Raw genomic sequence first — 25025 nt, 5'->3', positions numbered from 1 at the left:
CTTTCTAGCTGGGAAATATTACATATGTTGACCAACCATCTCAGTTTGTTCAGAAATGAGGAATATCCAGAGATTTTATACTTTCAATAATGAAAGAAGACAATCCCTGGATAAACAGGGAGGGATCATCATCCTATTGGGATTTTTCTTTTAAACCTTGATTCCATCATTACAGAGTTCATAATCCTCATCCTTATAACATTCAATGAGCTTATACTAATCTTTATGTAATATGTAGAGGAATATGATCTAATAGATTTTTTTTTTTTGCCTCCAGGGTTATTGCTGGGACTAGGTGTCTGCACTACTAATCCACTGTTCCTAGCATTCATTTATTCAATTTTTTAAAACCAGAGTGCTGTTCAGCTCTGGCTTATGGGGATTAAACTGGGACTTTGGCATCTCAGGCATGATACTCTTTTTGCATACCATTATGCTATCTATCTCCGCCCACATTTGTTCCGTTTTATTGGATAGGACATAGATAAACTGAGAGAGAAAGGAGAGTAGTGAGAGGGAAAGATAGACACCTGCATACCTGCTTTGCTGCTTGTGAAGTGTCTCTACCACAGGTGGGAAGCCAGGGATTTGAACCGAGATTATTGAGCAAGTCTTTGCACTTGGTTCTATATGCATTTAGCCGGATGTGTCACCATCTGGTTCGTGAATTTTTAAAAATATTCACTATGACTTGAATGTGACTGATTGAAGTAGTTTGATTATAGTATGAGTAAATGGAGGTATGGAATATATCAGAAACAACTTAGCAGTGTTCTTATTGTGCCTTGCTCTGTTCTTTCCTCAGGAATATTTGAGATTTACTGTCAGGAAGGTGTCCATAGAGAAGCAGGGATGAGGGCAATCTATAATGTCTCTCAGTGTCCTGGCCACCAAACCATGTCTCATCAACACTACCAAGCTTCAAGAATCTATTATATCATGGCAGAAGAAGTGGAGTGGGACTACTGCCCTGACAGGAGCTGGGAACTGGAATGGCACAACAAATCTGAAAAGAGTAGGTAAGTTTTCAGAAAAATAGAGTCACACATTCAGGGACTATAGACCATTTTACAGATAAAGATAATATTATAACTCTAAGATGATGAGACATCTATCTAGATATGACAATATGATGCCTACAAATCTGGACCAAAAAAACAGATTAAGGGCTTGTGAGACAGCATAGTGACTATACAGAAGACTTTTATGCCTGAACCTCTGGGGTCCCAGGTTTAATCCCCAGCAACTCTGTATTCAAGAGCTGAGCAGTTTTCTAGATCTCTCTCTCTCTCACTCTCTCATATAAATAAATAAATAAATAAATAAATAAATAATTTTGTTAAATTTTAAAATATTTTATTAGGAGTTTAATCATTTTATGGTAAATACAGTTGTTGGTACATGTGTAAGATTTCTCAGTTTTCTGCAGAACTCTCACACCCTCAACCTAGGTCCTCCCTGGCCATTATTCACCAGGACTTGAACATCCCCGGCCCCTTCAGAGTCCTATACTCCTATACTTTGGTGAAATATACTGAGCCCAGCCCAAATTCTACTTTGTTTCCCCTTTCTGTTCTTGTTTCTCAACTTCTGTCTATGAGTGACGCAATAACATATTCATCCTTCTCTTTCTGGTTTATCTCACTTAACATGATTCCTTGAAGCTCTATTCAAGATGAGGTGAAAGAGGTATCTTTATCATGCCTAATAGCTGAGTAGTAGTCCATTGTGTATATATAACACAACTTTCTCAACCACTCATCTATTGTTGGACACTCGGGTTGCTTTCAAGTTTTGGCTTTTGTGAGAGGATTCCTTTAATTCTGCAGCCTTTCCAGAATTTCTTATTATAATACTTTCTGATGTATGACATTCTCATTGTTGTCTTTATTGGCATTTCTATGACAATCAATGACTTAGAAAATTTTTTCACTTGTCTGTTGACCTTTTGGGTCTCTTTTTGGTGAATATTCTATTCAAATTATCTCCTCATTTTTAGATAGGGCTAGGTGTTTTTTTGTGCTGAATTTAGGGAGATCTTATAATTTGGTTATTAGCTGTTTTTCTGATGTATAGCATGTAAAAAAATCTCCCATTCTGTAAGGAGTCTTTGGTAGTTTTTTTTTTCCTGTGCAGAAGCTTTTTAATTTGATGTAATTGCATTGGAATGGTTTTGTTTTAGTCATAGTCTTCCTTGCAGTTAAATATTTATATTTGGATGCACACATATTGGAAGGATGTATATCAGTGGCTATGTCTAAGTCTTATCACCTTCTTTGCCTGAAAGCCATATATGTATATGGTTGTTCTCCCTCCTGCACTGCTATTGGGAATGTAAATTGGTTTAGCCCCTGTGGAAAACAGTCTGGAATATTCTCAGAAGAAATGGATCTACCCTATGAATTGGCAATTCCTCTTCTAGGGAAATATGCTAAGGTGTCGGGTCTCTGGAGGGGTGATCTCCAGGGGAAAGGTCATGGATCGGTTCTTTCTAGAGTAAAGACACCGGGGAGCCCTTCAGCATGCTCAGAACTCATTTATTAGCAAGGTGGACATGAGTTAAATAGAAAATCAAACAAAGGGAATTATTATTGAAATATGTCATAAATTACAGGTTTCTTATTTTTTAAATTTTTTATTTAAGAAAGGATTAATGAACAAAAACATAAGGTAGGAGGGGTACAACTCCACACAATTCCCACCACCCAATCTCCATAACCCACCCCCTCCCATGATAGCTTTCCCATTCTCTAGCCCTCTAGGAGCATGGACCCAGGGTCGTTGAGGGTTGCAGAAGGTAGAAGGTCTGGCTTCTGTAATTGCTTCCCCGCTGAACATGGGCGTTGACTGGTCCGTCCATACTCCCAGTCTGCCTCTCGCTTTCCCTAGTAAGGTGTGTCTCTGGGGAAGCTGAGCTCCAGGACACATTGGTGGGGTCTTCAATCCAGGGAAGCCTGGCCAGCACCCTGGTGGCATCTGGAACCTGGTGATTGAAAAGAGAGTTAACATACGAAGCCAAACAAATTGTTGAGCAATCATGGATCCCAAGCTTGGAATAGTGGAGAGGAAGTGTTAGGGAGGTACTCACTGCAAACTCTAGTGTACTACTGCTTTCAGGTATATATTTTGCAGTAGTTTATGGATACATGTGCACATAAGCTCTCTCTCACAGAAACTGGTGTATATCTAGGTTATGGGACTTTGCTAGAAAGTGAACTACCTGAGATGAAATTAGAGTGTACTATAAAAGGAAAGGTCTCACCCGAGTAATGAAGCTGAAGGGTTGTCATTCCACACGTGAAGTCTCTGGACACAGTCTGAGGTGAAGCATGTTGAGGTGGCAATCGTTGCGTTGGTTAGGTTGTGATTGGCGGATGCAATATTATTTGGTTTGGATTGGGAGATGCATACGGGAAAGTGGGCCCTATCCAAGGGTTCCAGGACTGGGGGAAGTGGGGGCTCTATAGTGGAGATGTGAGGTTCCTGCTGTCTTAGGGTTCAAAAAGACAATCGATAGTTAATGTTATCATCACATTATTTGGTAATTGGGTTAACTTTGAAAAGTCCTTTTGTTATGGTTTGCTGTACAAAATTACAGGTTTCTTAAAGGTCGGCTTGCCCCTATGGTAGGGGGCTGGTATGACAGGAATTGATGCAGATACATAAAGGTCAAGATAATTAGTCTCCTGATGCAGGCATTTAATTATCCAAAGGCGTTTTAGGGGAGGAGAGGAGTTGAGCCAGTTAAGGCAAAATAGAAGATAAGCAAGGTTTGATGCAAATTTAGGACATCAATTTGCTAGGAGTGTGTGATAAGGTGTGTTCTTCTGTGATCAGAAGGCGACTTTGAATAAGTGAATATGCGCCCATGTGGACTGCAGTAAATAGAGGGAAGTATTGGGGTTTCTGTGTGCCTGAGAGTCAAGAAGGAAAGAACTAATCTGAGTTCCCCCCCTTTTGCTCACCTCGGTTGAGAAAGACTCACCATGAGGTTATCTTCTCAGACCTCCATCCAAGGATGGGGATAGTTCTCCCTAAGCTCTATCAGGCTTACACATAGTCCCAACACTAAGGAATCAAATACACCCATCCAAAAATATCTATGTATACCTATGTTCATAGCAGAGAAATTTGTAATAGTCAAAACCTGAAGCAACCCAGGTGTCCAACAACAGATGAGTGTCTGAGAAAATTCTGGTATATATACACAGTGGAATACTACTCAGCTACTAAGAATGATGAAGGCACCTTGAAGCAATTGTATTAAGTGAGATAAGCCAGAATAAGGATAAATATGGGGTGATCTCACTCATAGACAGAAGCTGAGAAATAATAACAGAAGGTGAAATACAAAGTAGAACTTGGACTGGGTTTAGTGTATCACAACAAAGTAAAGTACTCTGGGGGTGGGGTTGGATGTGGGGGTTCAGGCCCTTGTGCATAATGATGGAAGAAAACCTGGAGTGTGTAGAGTATTCTGCAGAAAATTGAGAAATTTTACACATGTACCAGTACATGTATTTACTGTTGACTATAAACCATTAATCTCCCCAATTAAAAAAAATTAAAGTTTAAAAGTGAACTCTGGTTTGAAAGTCTTTCACTCAGCCAAAATACATGTTGTTTTTGTCTGTTTGCTTATTTGGGTTTTTGTTTGTCTGCACTGCTCAGCTTTCATTATTGTTAATGCAGGCAATTACACATCTGAAACCTATTCCTTGCAAGTCTCTTTAGCTACTGCTATGCTACCTCTCAACCTTAAAACCCAGGTTATTTCATTATTTAAAAGGAAGGAGAGAATTAGTCTAAAATATCAGTTTAGCAGTATTGTTCAGTTTTTTTTTCATTATGCCATTACCTTTTACCAATTCATGTTCCTTTTTTTAATTTAAGAAAGGAGACATTAACAAAACCATAGGATAAGAGTTCCACACAATTCCCACCACCCAATCTCCATATCCCATCCCCTCCCCTGATAGCTTTACCAATTCATATTCTTTTTGCAGTTTGTTGAAGGCTAGAGCCTTTTGCTATCTTCCTCTGTGCCCTAGAATAAATACTACACTAACAAAAAGTAAATAATAAATAAATAAATAAATAAATAAATAAATATTTTCTCTAGGCTTTGACTTAGTACTTTTTGTTTTGTTTTCTGGAACTAGATTCTCTAGCATGGACAATCTTACTGATTTTAGGCTTTTTTTTATTTAGACAAGAGACAGAAACAACATGACAGTGAAATCTCTGCTTTCATAATACCTCCCATGTTATTTGGGGGCTTGAATTTGGACTTTACATGGCAAGACATGGACCCTACACAGCAAGCTGCTTTTCAGGCCTTGTTAATATAATACACTTAAAAGAACTTCACAGTTTGGCTGGGCTAGGTGGTGGCACACCTGGATGAGCTTACATATTACCACCTGAAATTATTCAGTTTCCCTGCTCCCAAATGCAGGGTTGAAGCCTTATGAGCAATGAGGTAGTGCTGCTGGTGTTACTCTTTCTCCTCCTTGCCTCTAAATTTCTTTCTGGTTTATCAAATAAATAAGGGGAGGGGGAATAAGGGAATAAATGGTCACCAGGAGCAGTAGATTCCAAATGCAGACACTGAGAGCCAACAATAACCCTGGTGGCAACAACAACAAAATGAACTTCACAGGTTTAATCTATTGTGGTTGTCATGTATTGCATCAAAACAAAGGACTCTAGTGAAGGAGAGGCAAAAAAGGGGCTGTAGATTTTGACATCCTGGGGCATGATGATGGAAAAGGACTTAACTTGGGGATGAGAGTGTTTTGCAGACTTCTATGATGGGAAGATGAGAAATTTTGCCCATGTGCCAACAACTATACTGTAATACGTTAATACTCAAATGATTAAAAGAAATAGAAAAAAAAAACTTCATTAAAAAGAGGTAGTGGAAGAACAGCAGGACTAAAGCTAAACCCTGATGCCTTTTGTGACTGACAGAATTAATGTAGATAACTGGACCTTTGGAACACAGCTATTTAATTGGCTTATTGAGAATATCAAATAATGAAATCAATTATATGCTTCTATGTATATAAAAATAGCATATGTCTATAAGATAGCATATTAAAAAGTCTTTCTTGTCTCTCCATATCCCTTACCCTCCATCAGCAGAAGCAGTTAATACTTTTAGTACTTTTCTGACACCTTGTACTTTGTCCTTTTGTCAAATTAGCCTTAGACCTTGGGGGTTCTGATTCATATTCTAGTGTTACTGTCACATACATTATACCACAAATTTCTATCTGGATAATATTAAACAATATATTGAAACTAGTATTATATTTATATATTTGTATTATTTATTTATTTTATTTTTATTTATAAAATGGAAATATTTACAAGACCATAGGCTAAGAGGGGCATTACTCCACACAATTCCCATCACCAGAACTCCAGATAGAAAGGCAGACAGGTAAAGAGAGTTAGTATGTGCCAGATTCCAGAGCAGTTCTGGTTTACAGGGATAGTGAACATGAGATTTTGTATCCTCACGCTTGACAGTCTTTTTACATATTAATTATGCTATTTCCACCCCAAAACCTGTTATAATTAACTACATTTATTCACTCATTATGGAAGACAGTCTGATATCAGAAGGAATAGAGCCTTTCCTATTTGTAAGGTTGAATTTGAATTAGTTTCCTATATCTAAAAATGAAGAGTTAGGACATTAGGTGTTGAAATATTCTATTCTATTTTTGTTTTCTTAATTCATTTAGTTATGGTCACATCTTCCTGAGTAACATGGATGGACTCCTGGGTTCCAAATATAAAAAAGCTGTATTCAGGGAATATACTGATGGTACATTCAGGATTCTTCAACCAAGAACTGAATCAGAGGAGCACTTGGGAATATTAGGTAAGGAAAATTTTTTTTTCTAATGTCTAATAGTTTGTGATGCTCCCAGGGAGGGCTTCTTATTCTCCATCATCAGTTTTTATTTATGGCATACTGAAACTGTAGTCTTAGTTTATAGATGAGGTAGGAAAATAAACTGAAATGAAAGATTAATTAATTTTGTTGCAACTTTGATTATAATGGCAGTTTCTTCATTTTCTTTTTTTTTTTGGTAATTTTTAAAATATTTTTTTAGTTTACTTTGGATAGACACAGAGAGAAACTGAGAGGAATTGTAGGGGTGGGAGAAAGGCAGACACTTGCAGCACTGCTTGTAAAACATCCCCTTTGCAAGTGGGGACCAAGAGTTAAACCTGTGTCCTTTTGTACTGTAATATGTGCATTCTATCAAATGTGCCCATTTTCTTCATTTTCTTTTTTTTAATGTTTATTTAAAAGAAAACACTGACAAAAACCATAGGATAAGAGGGGTAGAACTCCACACAACTCCCACCACCAGAAGTCCGTATCCCATCACCTCCCCTGATAGTGTTCTTATTCTTTATCCCTCTGAAAGCATGGGCCCAGGGTCATTATGGGGTGCAGAAAGTGTAAGGTTTGTCTTCTGTAACTGCTTACCCTCTGAACATGGGCATTGACAGGTCAACCCATATTCCCAGCCTGTCTCTCTCTCTCCCCCCATTAGAGAACCTCACCAATGTGCTCTTCATTTGTCTAATAGCCAAAATTTTACAGAAAGCCTATCAGTTCCACAGTCTGTATTAAACTCTTATTGTCTATCACAACTGATTATAGAGTAAGCTAATTCTATAGAAATAATATGGGTTGAGGGTGGGAAAATGTGGTGATACTCAGAAGCATAATTCCTGTGATAAGATACCCTTATTCTGTGGCTAATAGCATAAATTTAAGACCTTTTGAGTTTTTTTCAGATTATCACTGAGACACAGTACCTGCATGACTCAATTTTCAGTGAGCATTTTTTCTTTTCATTTTTTCTTTCCTTAATTGTTGGTAGGAAACAGCTTGACAGCAACCTCATTGCAACAGGGAGCCATAGACTGAACCTGGATCCTCATTTATGGTATAGTGTATGCTCTTACTGGATGAGTCACCACTGTTTACCAAGGTTGTCTGAATTTTAAAATGAGGTCATTGGTGATTTTTAATCTCAGAAAAAAATTATGATGATTTTTTTCCTTCCAGGAGTTTCTGTTTATTTTCCTTAATGTAATGTCCTCTGCTTCACAATACCACTAATGCAGATTTTCCTTCTTTTCTGTATATTAGGTCCACTTCTCAGAGGAGAGGTTGGTGATATTGTAACTGTGGTGTTTAAGAACAATGCCAGCCGTCCTTATTCTGTCCATGCTAGTGGAGTGCTAGAATCTAGCATTGGATGGCCACAGGCTGCTGAACCTGGTGAGTGGGAAGACTTGATGAAGGGACAAATGTGTACAGTATCTCTCAGCCTTCTGGCTTGTTCCTTTAAAAAGTTATGGTCTTTGAAAACACAAATAGGAATTTCAGTCAAGATTAAGTATGATACTTATTTCTCAAACACAGTTCAATACCATAGCCCTTTTGTTTCATTAAATACATTCTTAATACAATGGATATGTAATCTTTTTTTTCAAGTTTTTAAAACTTTTTTGTGTGTGGGTTAATGGTTTACAGTACAGTTGTTAGCATATGGGTACAGAATATCATCTCCCTGTTAATGGTGTATGAAGGACACTTTCACTCCTGACTTATGTTCTCTTCCATCTTCATGCACCTTTATCCCCCTTCTTTTCCCTTTCATACCCAGAGTCCCTTTGTTGCACCCAGTCTAGGTTTCACTTTGTGTTTTTGCTTTCTGTCTTTGTTTCTTAATTTTTATCTATAACTGAAATCATCCTGTATTTGTATTTCAATTCTGGCTGATCTCATTTAACATTGATGCCTTCTATTTCTAAGATGAGACAAAGGTGGTAACATCTTTACTTTTAACAACTGTGTAGTTTTCCACTGTGTGATATCACACTGTGCCAGATGCACTACTTCCAGCTCCAGCATTCCCTTATGAGTATGTATATGCACATATAAAATTCTACCTTTACTAGTAGTAGTCAACCTTACTTGATAAACATAAAATACAAATTAACAAATAATATGATGCTTTGAAACAACTGTGATGAAAATCTTATTAAAAATACAAATAGAGGGAGTCAGGCAGTAATGCAGTGGGTTAAGTGCATGTGTCACAAAGCAAAGGACTGGCATAACAATCCCGGTTTGAGCCCCTGGCTCCCCACCTGCAGGGGGGTCGCTTCATAGGCGGTGAAGCAGGTCTACAGGTGTTTATCTTTCTCTCCTCCTCTCTGTCTTCCCCTCCTCTCTCCATTTCTCTATGTCCTATCTAACAATGATGATATCAATAACAATAACTATAGCAACAATAAAAATACAAGTAGAGTGCATGCTTCATTCAGCAGCATACATAATAATGCTGGGACAGGATACAGGATTAGCATGGCTCATGCACAAGCAGAACATACAAATTAATAAAGTGTTCCATATTATAGATATACACAATATATATCTCCATAAGTATACATTTATAGCTCAGTTGTTCTTAGGCACAGGTTCTTATCTCCTCATGATAGGTGTCTGTACACCCCCATCACCAAATGCAGTTTCTCTACCATAATTCATTATTTTTGTATGAACTGTAATTATTATTATTTAATTGTACTAGTGATTTAATAGTGATTGTAGGATAATAGGGGTATAGTTCCACACACTTACCTCCCACATTGTTCCATATCCCATCCCATCCATAGGAAGGTTCCCTATTCTTTATCCCTCTGGGTGTATGGATCAAAATTATTTATGAGGTGCAGAAGGTGGAACGTCTGGCTTTGGACATGGATGTTAGCAGGTCGATTCATACCCCAGTGCATATGTAACTGGCTATTTCCATGAATATAAACTCTAGATTCTGAAGTTGGCTTTGCCTATAGTATGAGCTCCAAATTATGTTACATGACCCAGACAACATACTGATACTTAAATTCAACTGTAGTTAGAAGTTTTTGTACTCTTAGTACAAATAAAATCCTAATCCTTACAATTCACTAAAATTCTAATACTAAATTTAGGGTGATCACAACCCTAGCTAAGATTTTATTCTCATTTATTCATATACTTATTGAATTTCTACTAGAAATTTATTTTTTATAAAAGCAATACCAAATTATAGATTATTATGTTTTTATTTTTATTACCATCAGGATTATTACTGGGACTCGGTTGCCTGCATGGCAAATCCACCCCTATAGGTGGTCATTTTCCATTTTTTAAATCCACTAATTAATCTCATATAAGAGAGAGGAATTGAGAGGGAAAGGAGAGATGGAAAGGAGAGATAGAGAAGAAAGAAAAAGAGACATCTGCTGCACTGCTTCATTACTGATAAAGCTTCCTCCCTTTAGGTGGGTACTGTGGGGGCTTAAAATTGGGTCCTTGATCATGTTAATGTGAGCACATAACTAGGTGTACGACTGCCCAGTCACCTTAAACAGGGATTTCTAAATTGTACAAGATATATATATGTGTGTGTGTGTGTGTGTGTGTGTGTGTGTGTGTGTGTGTGTGTACTTAATCCAGTGTTTGCACAGACAATGATAGTTTCTTAGAGTAGTTGAAAGGTTATCTGAGATCTAACTTGGTACTTCTAAATTTTGTAAATCCATCAAATTTAAATGACTAATTAAAATAGTAACTTTTAGAATTCAGCAGTCAATCATAATTTAAGGCTAAGATCACCGATCCATGTTTTTAAATGGTTAAGAATCTTCTAGTGAAGGCCAGGTGGTGGCTCACCTGGTTAAGCGTATATAGTACTAGGCACAAGGACCCGTAAGTATTAAGGTTGGACCTCCCACTCCACCCGCTGCTGCGGTGGGGCTTTCAGGGGTGATGAAGCATCTCTCTTAGTCTCCCCTTCTGCCTCCTCCCCTCTCAATTTCTATCTGTCTTATCCAATAAAACAGAAAGAAAAAAGTCATATAGCATCAGGGCTGGAGAGATAGCATTGTTTTCTTTACAAAACCTTTTCTGCCTGAGGCTCTGAGACTCTAGGTTCAATCTCCAGCACCACCATAAGTGGGAGCAAAGAAGTGCAAGTGCTATGGTGTGTGTGTATGTGTGTGCATGTGCACACTTGTCTGTAATCTATCTATAAATCTTTATGCATCTCTCTAATTAAAATAAATTGATAAAAGATGCTTCTTAGATTTTTTATTTGATGTGGTGTATCACATTTATTAATTTATGTACATTGAATTAGCCTTGCATCCCTGGATAAATTCTGTCCTTGTTTATTAAGATGCAAATATAAGTGAGAAAATCCAGTATTTTTCCTTTATCATGTGTATTTGTTTTCAGTAAATTTATTTCACCTTTATTATTTCATTCCATCCAATTTCTTTTAAATTTGTTTACTCTTTTTCTTTTTTATTATCTTTATTTATTTATTGAACAGAGACAGCTAGAATTGAGAGGAAGGGTGTAACAGAGAGGGAGAGAAACAAGAGAGAGACACCTGCAGCACTGCTTCACCACTTGTGAAGCTTTCCCCCTGCAGGTGGGTCTGGGGGTTTTATTGTGGGTCTTTGTGCATTGTAATGTGTGTGCAACCAGGTGTGCCACCACCCAGCCCCTTATTTATTTATTTTTAATTTTATTAGTGACTTGGTTTGAAAAATTATAAAAACAATAAATCTGCACCATTCTCACCACCAGAGTTCTATATTCCTATTCCTCTATTGGAAGCTACAGTAGTTCTCCCAAGGCTGCAGACATGGGTTTGACTGTTATTTCTACATCTGTCTATATTTGCTCTTGTTTTTTTTTTTCCTTTTGTCCTGCCCTCCCTTACATTGTAAGTCACACCTACACCTATTATTGCTTCCAAATGTCCTTCCTCTTTTCATCTTTTCTATCCAGGTACTGATGAAGTTGGAATGCAGAGCCCTCTGGTTATTTTCTCTTATCATCCCCCCCCCCCGGGACTATGAATCAAAACTCTTTTTAGGGCACTGAAGGTGGGAGTTCTGGCTTCTGTAATTGCTTCTTTGCTAGACATGGGCATTGAATGTTCGACCTATACCCCCAGCCTGTTTTTAACTTTCCCTAGTGGGACACATTGGTGATGTCATCTTCCAAGGGAAGTCAGGATGGAATCAAGATAGAACCTGCAACCTGGTGGCTGAAAGGCAGTAAGATACAAAGCAGAACAAAATGCTTAATGTGTTTATTATTTTAGTTCTAGATTATTCAGGTGTGAAGTCAGGTTAGATATTTGTTATGTATTTTTATTTCCTGATGTGTGTTATAACTTTCCTTCTAAGTACGGCTTTAGATATGTCCTAAAGATTCTGCTAATTTGTTCTTATATTTTCATTTTTTCCCATAAAATTTATAATTTATTCTTTGGTTTTATCTTTCACCCAGTAGTTGTTAAGTAACATGCTGTCAAGTCTTCACATTTTATTGACCTTTCTTATGGTGGTTGATTATTGTTACTAGTTTAATTCCACTGTGATCAGAAAATGAACTTCTGCTGATCTCAGTGCTGAATTGATACTATCTTTATGGCCTAGTCTGTGATCTGTCCTTGAGAATCTTCCATGTAAACTTAAGAAGCATGTGTATTACATTTTCTTTTTTTTATTTAAGAAAGTATTAATTAACAAAACCATAGGGTAGGAGAGATACAGTTCCACACAATTCCCACCACCCATTCTCCATATCCCACCTCCTCCCCTGATAGCTTTCTCATTCTCTATCTCTCTGGGAGTATGGACCCAGGGTCATTGTGGGTTGCAGAAGGTAGAAGGTCTGGCTTCTGTAATTGCTTCCCCGCTGAACATGGGCGTTGACTGACCGACCAGTGTATTACATTTTCATGGAGTCAAGAGCTCTGAATTTGTCTAAAAGGTTGAAACTATCTTCTCATACAAGGTGTTTTCTTTATTTATTTATAAAATAGAAGTATTGACAAGACCATAGGTTAGGAGGGATATAGTTCCATGTAATTTCCACCACCAAAACTCCGTATCCAGTTCCCTCCTTTGAAAGTTTTCCTATTCTTTTTCACTCAGCGAGTATGGACCCAGGATCATTATAGGGTGCAGAATGTGGGTGGTTTGGTTTCTATAATTTCTTCCCCACTAAACATGGGTGTTAGCACATCGACCCATACTCCCTGCCTGTCTCTCTTTTTTCCTAGTGGGGTAGGTGAGATTCCAGGACACATCTGGCAGGGAAGTCTGACCAGGGAATTCTGGTTGGTGTCATGATAGCGTCTGTTACCTGATGGCTGAAAAAGAGTTTAGATATAAAACAGAACAAATTGTTGGCTAATCATGAACCTAAAGAAAAGAATATTGCAGATGAAGATTTGGGTTCTCAATTTTGGAAATAGCTAGTAGGTTTATTTTAGGTATATTCCAAAGGGCCCAAGACTTTACTAGTTTTTGTCTGAGCTTAACATCTAGCATTCAGGGGACCTAAGTTGTTGTCTGGGAAGATGATGTCATAGTTGGAAAAAAGGACTAGAAAGCTGTATCAGGGAAGAGAGTAGCTCCCACATATGGGGAAAGTATATACATATTGTTAACTGTAAACTCCATAGATTTGATCTGAGGCCCATAGTCAGTACAGGAGCCTATGTAACCTTTATATGCTTGTAGGTATGAGTTTGCATTCTGTGGTCATGGTTAGGAACATTCTAGGCTGCACTAAATTCAAGACCCATCATCCTTGGGTGATAGGTAGAGTAATTTATCCAACACTGAGGTCAATGTCCTAAATGGGGCCACAAAGGGACTCCTTTATTTTGTTTCTCCTGATGGAGATGACCAGTGACAGTGGTGGGACAGATCCACTAGAGGTCTAGACCCTTCATTTCTGTGTGAGAATCCCCTGACCCCAGCTGACATGAAGGCCTGATAGTGAAGAAAGAATCATCACTCAAGTATGCCAGTCTCTTGCCCTTATTCAGCTTTTGTAGTCCTTGCTTTGATGAGGTTAGCTTTGGAGTGACTGAGGGAAGTGTGATAGGAAGTAGGTGAGGAGGGTATCTAAGTCAAGAAAACACTATTTCAGTAGGAACTTTATAGTGTCTTTTTAGGTCTTTCTACTTGCTTGATGCATATATTGACTCGCTGCAGACTATTGTGCACTTTTGCTTTCAGGTATATATTTTGCCCTAATTTATGGATACATGCATACATATGCCCAATTTCGTGGGACCTGGTCTATATCTAGATTTTTGGACTTTGTTAGGAAGTGAATCACAGGAATTGGAATTAAGGAATCTTATGAGAGAGGAAAGGTCTGAACAGAGTAATGGGGCTGAAGAGTTGACATTCCATGCCTGATCTCTCTGAACACAGTCTGAAGTGAAGCATGCCATGGTGGTACTTGCTGCACTTATTAGGTTGGGATTAGCAGATGCAATATCATTTGGTGTGAATTGAGAGAAACATAAAGGAAAGTGATCAGTACTCTAGAGATTCCAGGACTGGGGCAGGAAGCGGGAGGTTCCTGCTGTCTTAGGGTTTAAGAAGGCAATAGATAGTTATTGTTATAATCAAGTTATTTGGCAATTGGGTTAACTTTGAAAATCCCATTCCACTGGTTTATTTACCTATTTTTTTTTCCAGTACCAGGCTGTTTTGACTGTAATCACTGTATAGTAGTTTGAGATCTGCGAGTTTGATGTTGGTATGCTTCTAGTTTTGCTTCTGGGATCCCTTCTGTTACATTGCTTGACGTTGTGGTCTATTTACATGGTCATTCTGTTACATTGGTTTGGTCTCACTCCTCCTGCCTCCAGGAGATTTTAGGTTAGTCCTTGCTAGTTTCACGGTTTTTCCTTCTCCCTGCCCCCTATCCGACATACTTCCTTGGTTCCTGACTCTGCCGCTGGAGGAGAAAGATGGAAGACAGAATTGTGTGGTGATTAGATTAAATTGGTTTTTTGAACTGTTGTCTCGTGAATAAAGAAATACAGCTTCTCCACTCAGCCTTGTGTCTCTGGTCATCTCTGTCACCCGCCTGTGAAGCCAGCCCGGCTAAAACAACAGTTTGATTCCTTTATTTCTGTTTCTTTTGTTTTGGTGTTTTCTGGTTACAGATAAATGATTGTAATTTTTTCTGTGTTCTCTTAAAGGAACTGGGTTGCACTTTGAAGGGTATCACACTGAGTTTGTATATGGCTATGGGAAGTATATTCATTTTTATTATATTAGATCTTCTAATCCATGATCAGGGGATATCTTTCCATTTCTTGGTATCATTTTCTATTTCTTTGAATAGCAACTCATAGTTTTCAATATACAAGTCTTTCACTTCTTTTATCTTGTTTATTCCTAGGTATTTTATTGATTTTGCTGCCACAGTGAATGGGAGTGATTTCTGGATGCCCTCTTCTTAGGATTTAGTGTTTTCATAAAGAAATTCCACTGATTTTATATTTTGATTTTGCAGCCTGACAACTTGCTATGTTGCCTAACAACTTCCAGTAGCTTTTTGCTGGATTCTTTAGGTTTTTCTATGCATACTATCATATCCTGTGCAAATAGTGAGCTTGACTTCTTCCCTTCAAATCTGTATTCCTTTGATTCCTTTCTCTTTCCTTATTGCTATGACAACAACTTCCAATACTATGTTGAAGAGTAATGGTGATAATGAATAGTCATGTATAGTCCCTGATCTGAGGGGGAATGCTCTCAGCTTCTGTCCGTTCAATCTGATGTTGGTTGTAGTTTTGCTGTATATGGACTCCTCTATATTGAGGAATTTCCCATTTATTCCCATATTGTAGTTCTTTGAGCATGAAGGGGGGGAGGGTTTTGTCTCTCTGTCTCTTTCCCTTTCTATATTCCTCTCACCTCTAAATTTCTCTTTGTCTTTATCTAATAATAAATAAATAAAATTATTTTAAAAGATATTTCAGGACATTTTATGTGTTCTTTTTTCTCCTTTCTTATAAAAAATCTTTTGGCACTTTCTGGAGAGCATATTCTTCTTTCCTTGTCAGAGGAAATCTTTATCTCTCTGTCCAGTCTAAGTCAAATTCTTCATTTTTCTCTATCTCAAATGTTTCTCATGTTTCTTTCAGTGTCTCTTACTCTCTTTTCTTGTTCTATTTGCTTATTCTTAGTTTCCACTGCTTCATTCTGAGACTCATTGATGCAGTCTTCTGCTATGATCATTCACTCTGATCTTAAGTCTTTCAATGTCAATTCAGGTAACTATATTTTTTTATTGCCACCATGTTTATTGATGGGACTCAGTGCTGGCACTATAATCCCACTGCTCTTAGAAACATTTTTTTTCCTTTTTATGTATTTCCCCCTTTATATTTTGTGTGATAGGGCAGAGATTAAATTGAGAGAAGAGTGGGATACAAAGAGACAGAGAGAAAGATAGACACCTACGACCTGCTTTCCCACTGTGACATCACCCCTATAGGATGGGGGAGTAGGGGCTTGAACGTATGCCCTTGTACATGGTACTATGCACACTCAACCATGTACACCATCACATGGACCCCCTCCCCCAATTTTTTGTTTGTTTTTGCTGAACTGCTTTTGTCTGTAGCTTAGCCACTTTGGCCTTTAGCTTTTCCACTATATTTGTAGCTTTTTATTTTTCCTCCAAGGTTATCGCTGGGGCTCAGTGCCTACACCATGAATCCACTGCTCATGGAAGGCATTTTTCCCATTTTTGTTGCCCTTGTTGTTGTTATTGTTGCCTTTGACTTTGCTGGGTAGGACAGAGAATAATTGAGAAAGGAGGGGAGAACAAGAATGGGAGAAAAGACACATGCAGACCTGCTTCACCACTTGTGAAGTGATCCCCCTGCAGGTGGGGAGCTGAGGGATCAAACTGGGATCCTTTCACTGATCTTTGAGCTTTGCACTGTGTGCACTTAACCTGCTGCACTACCACCCGACCTGTGTATTTCTAACTTTTTCAGGGCTTTTGTTTTGACCTCTAAGTGAAGATAGTAATGAAAGTGTAGGTTATTTTTATTGTCTACCCATTTTGAGTACTGTACAATGCTCTTTAGTTTAGAACTTAACTTGGTTATACCTGGGCCAGAACTAGCTTATTCAGGGATGAATTTTGTTCTGTTAGCAGTCAGTTTGGTCTGGGCATTTCTAGATTTGCAGTATGTGGTAACGGAAGAGAGTTGCCTTTGTTCCTTCCTGGTGGTTTATGGAAAGTCTGGATGTATCACACTGGTGTGGAAGTGAGGATATGATTGTAACAACTGGCAGGTACTGACTTATTCAATAAAAATAAATTAGATAAAATGTTGAGAGATTAAGGCTTGGGGGTCATATAACTTGAGATGTCAATGCTGAACAGCTAAGACACCTTGAGAACTGTGAATAAGTCAACCATAGGTGGTGTGGCCTACCAGAATGAACTTTACTGTTAATTGCAAAGATACGGAGGATCAAAGATCTCAGCAATGGGCAGAAATATTGCTCAGGAGTAATGTTGGTTTGCTTCTAAATTCTTCTTCTAAGACCCTTCTGTTTCATTGGTTTAATCCCCCCTGCTTAACACTGTATTCTATTTACATAACCACTGTTAACTAAGCACCACCCTGCCTCCAGGGCATTGGTTTAATCCTCACTGTTTTGCATGATTTTTCCTTCTCCCTACCCCCTATCCTACGTACATCCTCTTCAAACCTGACACTGCCACCTCAGGATATATAAGAACAGGATTGTGATTGAAGATAGCTTAGATTGTGCTGCCTTCCACATGAATAAAGACTGAACTGCATACCACTCAGCCATGAGTACCTGGTCATCTCTCTCTCCCACCTGTGAAGCTAGACCAGCAAATGGCACCTGAACAGGGACTGGCATATGGCGCCCAACCAACGTGGGACCTAACCTGCCCATCCCCCAGATAAGTAAATTTGGCTACCTATCCGCTATGGGCTCCTTTCTACTTATGAAGAGGTTTTACAAAGCCTCTACTCTTTCTTCATGAGACAGTTTCTCTGTCTCTGGAACATTTTGCTCTGGGCCACACTTTGGTTCCCTGACCAGGAACTTTGGTTCCTTATAACTGTGATCATAGAGCTTGGAAGATGAACGGAGAAATCCCCTGGTACTTTCTGGACTCCCTCTTGTATGTTTCCCGTGGAGAAGGACTACTCTAACTTGAAGAGCATTCTCCAGTACCCTGGAAGTCCCCAAGAATGGAGACACATAGTTAGTTCTACACTCCTGATTCGATTCTTTCTTTGATGGGAAGACACTTTTAAAAATGGATGCCTGCAATCACGTAGGAACCGTCAGAAGCACCCTAAATGGAATTTTGAGGAGATTTTTGGACTAGGACACCCTCCAGGGACTCATGATGCTACATGGTGAGATCTGGATAATCTGGTTCAAGATGAAAGAAGCAAAAACTGCCTACTGCTTTTCTCTAGATTACCCCCCTCATTGTTCTCTCTGACTATCTTAAATTTGCTGTCTACTTTCAATTGCATTTCGTAAGAGAGTGATTTGAATAACTGAATTTTTGTATGACATTGACTTAAAAAATGCTGGATGCAGCCATGATTTCTAGAGACATCCAGAAACAGTCCAAAATATTGTTTTTTTCTCTTTTGATTTTTTACTTCTTGGAAACGTTTAATCCTGAAAACTGTATGAGTTTGGGCGGGGTAGAAAAAGTGCAATGGTTATGTTAATGATTCTCATTCCTGAGGCTTCTAACCATGGTTCTTTTATTGAGTTTAAACTGTTTAAACAACCTTAAAATCATACTAGAAAGGACTTCCAATTATAATGGAGTTGTCAATTGTAGTAAACTTCTAATCTGCTACAAGTTTTGTTTGACAAGTAAGTGAATTTCAGCTGTCAAGTCTTCACATGAAAAAGCATCTGCTCAAATGAAATACCCAGAAATCCATTTGGACCCCTGTTCTCTGACATCACCCACAAGATGACATGACTACAACAGCCCCCCCAAAACCAATGAATGATGTGACCTGGCATGACCTGAAGAAACAGATCCACAGACTCCAAAGCTCACTCTCTACAGAAAAGTGCAATTACAGTTGCTGACCTTCCCCATTGAGACAGACGCGCAGGATTTCATTCCCTGGCATTTCTTCCGTGGTCATTTGCTTTGGACTGACACTTCTATTGGACTTACTGGTACACCTCTTGGACACTTTACAACTTTACAGCGATTTCCCTTTATGCTGCTGGGTTTCTCAAAGACTGACAGCAGCAGTCCATGGACTTTGCAGCCAGCAGCCTTGGGGACTCTATAGGCCATGTCCCCTCACCTAAAGGCTCTGCCCCCAGAGGAAGGAACCCCCCTCCTTCTTAGGTCCTGTCCACAGAGGCAGGAAATGCCCTGTGAGGTACGAAGCGCCCCCAGAGGCAAGAGATGTCCCCAAAGTCAGGAAATGCCCTTTGAGGCATGAAACACCCCCAGAGGAAAGAGATAACCCCAGAGGCAAGAAATTCCCTTTTGCCTGATAGGCCTTGCCCTTTGAGTCAGGAAACGACCCCCTCAGGCCTCCCCTTGGCATCACACTGTTTCTTGCTGCTCTCTTACTTGTTTCTCCATGTCTTGTGCCAGTTCTTTTGAAAATGCCTGTACGATATAGGTTTCTGTTCACCCCACACTATGGCCATTAGTTAAAAAAAGGGGGAAATGTTGGTCTGCTTCTAAATTCTACTTCTAAGACCCCTTCTGTTTCATTGATTTAATCTCCCCCTGCTGAACACTGTATTCTATTTATATAACCACTGTTATAAGCACTGCCCTGCCTCCAGGGCATTTATTTAATCCTCACTGTTTTGCACACTTTTTCCTTTTCCCCACTCCCTATCCTACGTACATCTTTGAACCTGACACTTCCGCCTAGGATATATAAGGACAGGATTGTGATTAGAGATAGCTTAGATTGCACTGCATTCCACATGAATAAAGAATGAACTGCGTACCACTCAGCCATGAGTCCCTGGTCGTCTCTCTCTCCCACCCACGAAGCTAGACCAGCAAATGGCACCTGAACAGGGACTGGCAGCTTATTCAGGGATGAATTTTGTTCTGTTAGCAGTCAGTTTGGTCTGGGCATTTCTAGATTTCTAGTATGTGGTAACGGAAGAGAGTTGCCTTTGTTCTTTCCTGCTGGTTTCTGGAAAATCTGGATGTATCACACTGGTGTGGAAGTGAGGATATGACTGTAATAACTGGCAGGTAATGACTGATTCAATAAAAAAGTAATTAGGTAAAATGTTGAGAAGGTTGACGCTTGGGGGTCATATAACTTGAGATGTCAATGCTGAACAGCTAAGACACCTTGAGAACTGTGAATAAGTCAACCATAGGTGGTGTGGCCCACCATAATGAACTTTAGTGTTAATTGCAAAGATACAGAGGATCAAAGATCTCAGAAGTGGGCAGAAATATTGCTCAGGAGTTGACATCTCAACCTCAAGTGAAGGAAGATCAAAGTGATTGTAGCTGCTGCAGAGTTGGATGAGTTTTCTATCTTAATTTTTAATTTTTAAAATTCATTTTAAAAAGGAGACTAACAAAACCATAGCATAGGAGGGGTACAACTCCAGGGAATTCCCACCACCAGATCTCTCTAATCCTTTCCCTCCCCTGATAACTTTCCTATTCTTTATCCCTCTAGGAGTATGGACTCAAGGTCATTGTGGGATGAGGAAGATTGAAGGTCTAGATTTTGTAATTGCTTCCTTGCTGAACATGGGCATTGACTGGTCAATCCATACTCTCAGCATGCCTCTCTCTTTCCCTAGTAGGGTGGAGCTCTGTGGAAGTGGAGTTCCAGGACACATTAGTGGGGTCATCTGTCCAGGGAAATCTGGTCGGCATCATGCTGGCATCTGCAACCTGGTGGTTGAAAAGAGAGTTAACATACAAAGCTAAACAAATTGTTGACTAATCATGGACCTTAAGGCTGGAATAGTGCAGATGAAGTGTTGGGGGGTACTCACTACAGACTATTGTGTACTTTTGCTTTCAGGTATATATTTTGCCCTAATTTATGGATACGTGTGAAGATATGCTCTATCTCAGGGGACCTAGTCTATATCTAGGTTTTGGGACTTTGTTAGGAAGTGAACCACCTGGAATGGAATTAGAGAATCCTATGAAAGAAAGGGTCTCACCTGGGTAATGAAGTTGAAGGGTTGTCATTCCACACCTGAAGTCTCTGGACACAGTCTCATGTGAAGCATGCTAAGGTGGTACTCATTGCATTGATTAGGTTGGGATCAGCAGATACAATATCATTTGGCATGAATTAAGAGAAGCATGCAGCAAAGTGAGCCCACCCGAAGGTTCCATGACTGGGGGAAATATAGACTCTATAGTGGAAATGTGAGGTTCCTGCTGTCTTAGGGCTCAAGAAGACAATAGATGGTTATTGTTGTAATCACATTATTTGGTAATTGAGTTAACGTTGAAAAACCCCTTTGTTAGGGTTTTCTGTATAATACCCAACATCACCGTAACTTATGCCCTTTGACATTATTTGCATATGGCTGTGCCACTGGTTGCTTCTGTTCTCCCTGGACTAGGCTTTTGAGACAGTCAACATATAAAAGACAGCCTATGTATTGAAAAGACTCAGGCTGTGCTTTTAAAAGTTTGAGATGTACAATCAAATTTCCATTTTCATATTAATTAAATAGTGATTTATAGTACTACAAATTAATAGGACTGTACATAAACACCATTCCTGCTGTCAAAAGACTGTGTCCCATCCCACCCACCCACCCCACCCCCCGCCGCCCCAGGAAAACCAAATATGCACCCTTCCCATCACCACAGTTTTTCACTTTGGTGCCCTACTCCAGATTTAGTCAAATGTTGCTTTTAGTTTCCCTTTCTGTTCTTTCTCAACTTCTGTTTATGAGTGGGATCATCCTATACTCATCTTTATCTTTCTGACTTAGCTCACTTAACATAATTCCTTCTAGCTCTGTCCAAGATGGGTCAGAGAATATGGGTTCATTGTTCTTAATAGTTGTATAGTTGTATAGTATGCTATACCACAGCTTTGTCAGCCACTCATCTTGTTGGGCATCTCGGTTGCTACCAGGTTTTAGCTACTATGAGTTTAGCTGATATGAACATAGGTGCACAAATATCTTTTGGGTTGGATGTTATGGAGTCCTTGGGGTATATCCCCAAGAGAGGAATTACTGGGTCATATGGAAGGTCCATATTTAGCCTTGTAAGAGTTCTCCAGACTGCTCTCCACAGAGCTTGAGCCAATTTACATTCCCACAAGCAGTGCACAAGAGTTCCTATGTCCCCACAGCCCCTCCATCATTTGTTGCTGCTGTGGTTTTTGATGTATGCCATTCTCACAGGGGTGAGATAGTATTTCAATGTTGTTTTTATTTGTATTTCTCTCACAATCAGTGACCTAGAGCAATTTTTCATGCGTTTGTTAGCTTTTTGGATCTCTTCTGTAGTGAATGTTCTGTTCATATCCTCTGCCCAGTTGTGGATGGGGTCATTTGCTTTTTTGTTGCTAAGTTTGCTGAGCTCTTTGTATATTTTGGTGATTAGTCTCTTGTCTGATGTATGGTATGAGAAGATCTCTCATTCTGTTATGGGTCTCTTTGTTTGTGTGATAGTTTCTTTGGCTGTGCAGATGTTTTTCAATTTGATGTAGTCACATTGATTTGTTCCTGCTTTAGTCTTCTTTGCAGTTGGGTTTGTTTCATTAAAGATGTCCTTGAGGTTCGGGTGGGAAAGTGTTCCACCAATTTTTTCCTGTAACTATTTGATAGTTTCTGGTCTAACATCCAGGGCTTTGATCCATTTGGAGTTTATTTTTGTTTCCCGTGAGATAAGGTGGTTCAGTTTTATTCCCAGTTTTCACATCACCATTTATAGAAGAGAGGTTCCTTTCTCCCTTTAATGTTTTGGGGCCCCTTATCAAAGATTAGATGTTCATAGGTGTGGGGGGTTAGTTCTGTGCTTTCAATTCTGTTCCACTTGTCTGTGTGCCTATTTTTGTCCCAGTTCAGGCTGTTTTGATGATGATGTTCTTATAATATAGTTTGAGATCTGGGAGTGTGATGCCTCCATTTCTGTTTCTTTTCTTCAAGGTGGTTTTGGCAATTCTTGGTGTCTTCTGGTTCCAGATAAATGATTGCAGTTTTTTTTCTAGTCTCTTAAAGAAGCTTGATGGAACTTTGATGGGTATTGCATTAAATTTATATATGGCTCTGGGGAAAATACTCATTTTGATGATATTTATTCATCCAATCCATGAGAATGGGATGTCTTTTCATTTCTTGGTATCATTTTCTATTTCCTTGAGTAGTGACTCATAGTTTTCATTATACAAGTATTTCACTTATTTGGCCAAGTTTATTTCTAGGTACTTTATTTATTTTGCTGCACAGTGAATGGGAGTGATTTCTGGCTGTCTTCTTCAGATTAAGTTTTTTCACAAATAAATGCCACTGATTTTTGTACATTGATTTTGTAGCCTGACACCTTGCTATATTTCCTATGTACTTCCAGTAGTTTTCTGCTGGATTCTTTAGATTTTTCTATGTATTCTGTCATATCATCTACAAATAGTGAGAGATTGAATTATTCCCTTCCAATCTGTATTCCTTTGATTTCTTTCTCTTGCTTGATTGCTATGGCAAGAACTTTCAATACTATATTAAAGAGTAATGGTGATAGTGGACAGCCCTGTCTAGTCTCTGATCTGAGGGGGAATACTTTACTTCTGTCTATTGAGTATGATGTTGGCTGTAGTTTTGCTATATATGGATTCCACTGTCTTGCATAATCTCCCATATTTTCCAATTTTTTTAGTGTTTTGAGCATGAACAGGTGTTGGATTTTGTCAAAAATTTTCTCTGCATCTATTGAGATTATCATGTGGCATTCGGTTTTGCTTTTGTTGATGTGGTGAATGACACTGACTGACTTACATATGTTGAATCAGCTTTGCAATCCTGGGATAAATCCCACCTGGTCCTGATGAACAATCTTTTTGATATACTACTGTGTCCGGTTGGCCAATATCTTGTTTAATATTTTGGCATCTATGTTCATCAAAGATATTGGTCTGTAGTTTTCCTTTTTTGTTGTGTCTCTATTTGCTTTTGATATCAGGGTGATGTTGGCTTCATAGAAGGTGGAAGGGAGTGTTCCTGTTTCTTCAATCTTGTGGAAGAGCTTTAGAAGTATAGGTATTAACTGTTTCTTGAAGGATTTCTAGAATTCATTTGTAATGCCATCTGATCCAGGACTTTTGTTGTTGGGGAGATTCTTAATAACTGTTTCAATTTCTTTGTCTGTGATGGGTGCATTAAGGTTTTGTATTTCTTCTTGGGTTCAGTTTTGGAAGGGTATATGTTTCCAGGAATTCTTCCATTTCTTCCAGATTGTCTATTTTGGTGACATATAGTTCTTCATAGAAGTTACACATGATTTTCTGGATTTCTTTTGTGTCAGTTGTGATATATCCTCTATTGTTTACAATTCTATTTATTTGGGTCTTTTTTTTTTGTGAGTCTGGATAGGGGTTTGCTAATCTTGTTTAATTTTTTAAAGGACCAGTATTTGGCTTCATTGATATTTTGTATGGTTGTCTTATTTTCTATGTTGTTTATTTCTACTCTAATTTAATGATTTCCATCCTTCTGGTTGCTTAGGGTCCCACTGTTTTCTTCCTCTAAGTTCTTAGATGTGCCTTTGTGTTGGTAGCTTTGCATTCATGTACCAGGTTGTATGCTCTGACTCTTGAATGACTATGTTTTGAGGATTGCCAAAGTGAGTGAAATTCTCAGCTATATTTTCCTGAATATGATTTCTGTTCCCTTCACTGTGTTCTCTTTTTTAGGAATTCCTGTTACTCTTACATTCAACCTTTTGATGGAATCTGACATTCACAGAGTTGCTTCATTCTTTCTAAATCTTTCCCTCATTCAACTTTAAATTGCAAGAGTGGACTATTTTTATCTTATAGCTTAGATATTATTTCTTCTGCATGAGTGAGTCTACCTCCTAAGTC

The 25025-nt window shown here is 38.8% G+C and overlaps 1 protein-coding gene across 1 annotated transcript in view; it reads left to right on the top strand.

Moving 5' to 3' along the window:
* The window catches only part of HEPH (hephaestin), a 209323-nt gene that overhangs the window by 109549 nt on the left and 74749 nt on the right, over positions 1-25025 (top strand). Inside the window, exons 12-14 of the mRNA XM_007535595.2 lie at positions 806-1019; positions 6756-6895; positions 8186-8317. Of these exons, the coding sequence (XP_007535657.2) occupies positions 806-1019; positions 6756-6895; positions 8186-8317 (486 nt within the window). The remainder of the gene's footprint in view (positions 1-805; positions 1020-6755; positions 6896-8185; positions 8318-25025) is intronic.

Source organism: Erinaceus europaeus, chromosome X (genome assembly GCF_950295315.1).
Source record: "Erinaceus europaeus chromosome X, mEriEur2.1, whole genome shotgun sequence".
NCBI lineage: Eukaryota > Metazoa > Chordata > Mammalia > Eulipotyphla > Erinaceidae > Erinaceus > Erinaceus europaeus.
This window is presented reverse-complemented; position numbering and strand designations above follow the sequence as displayed.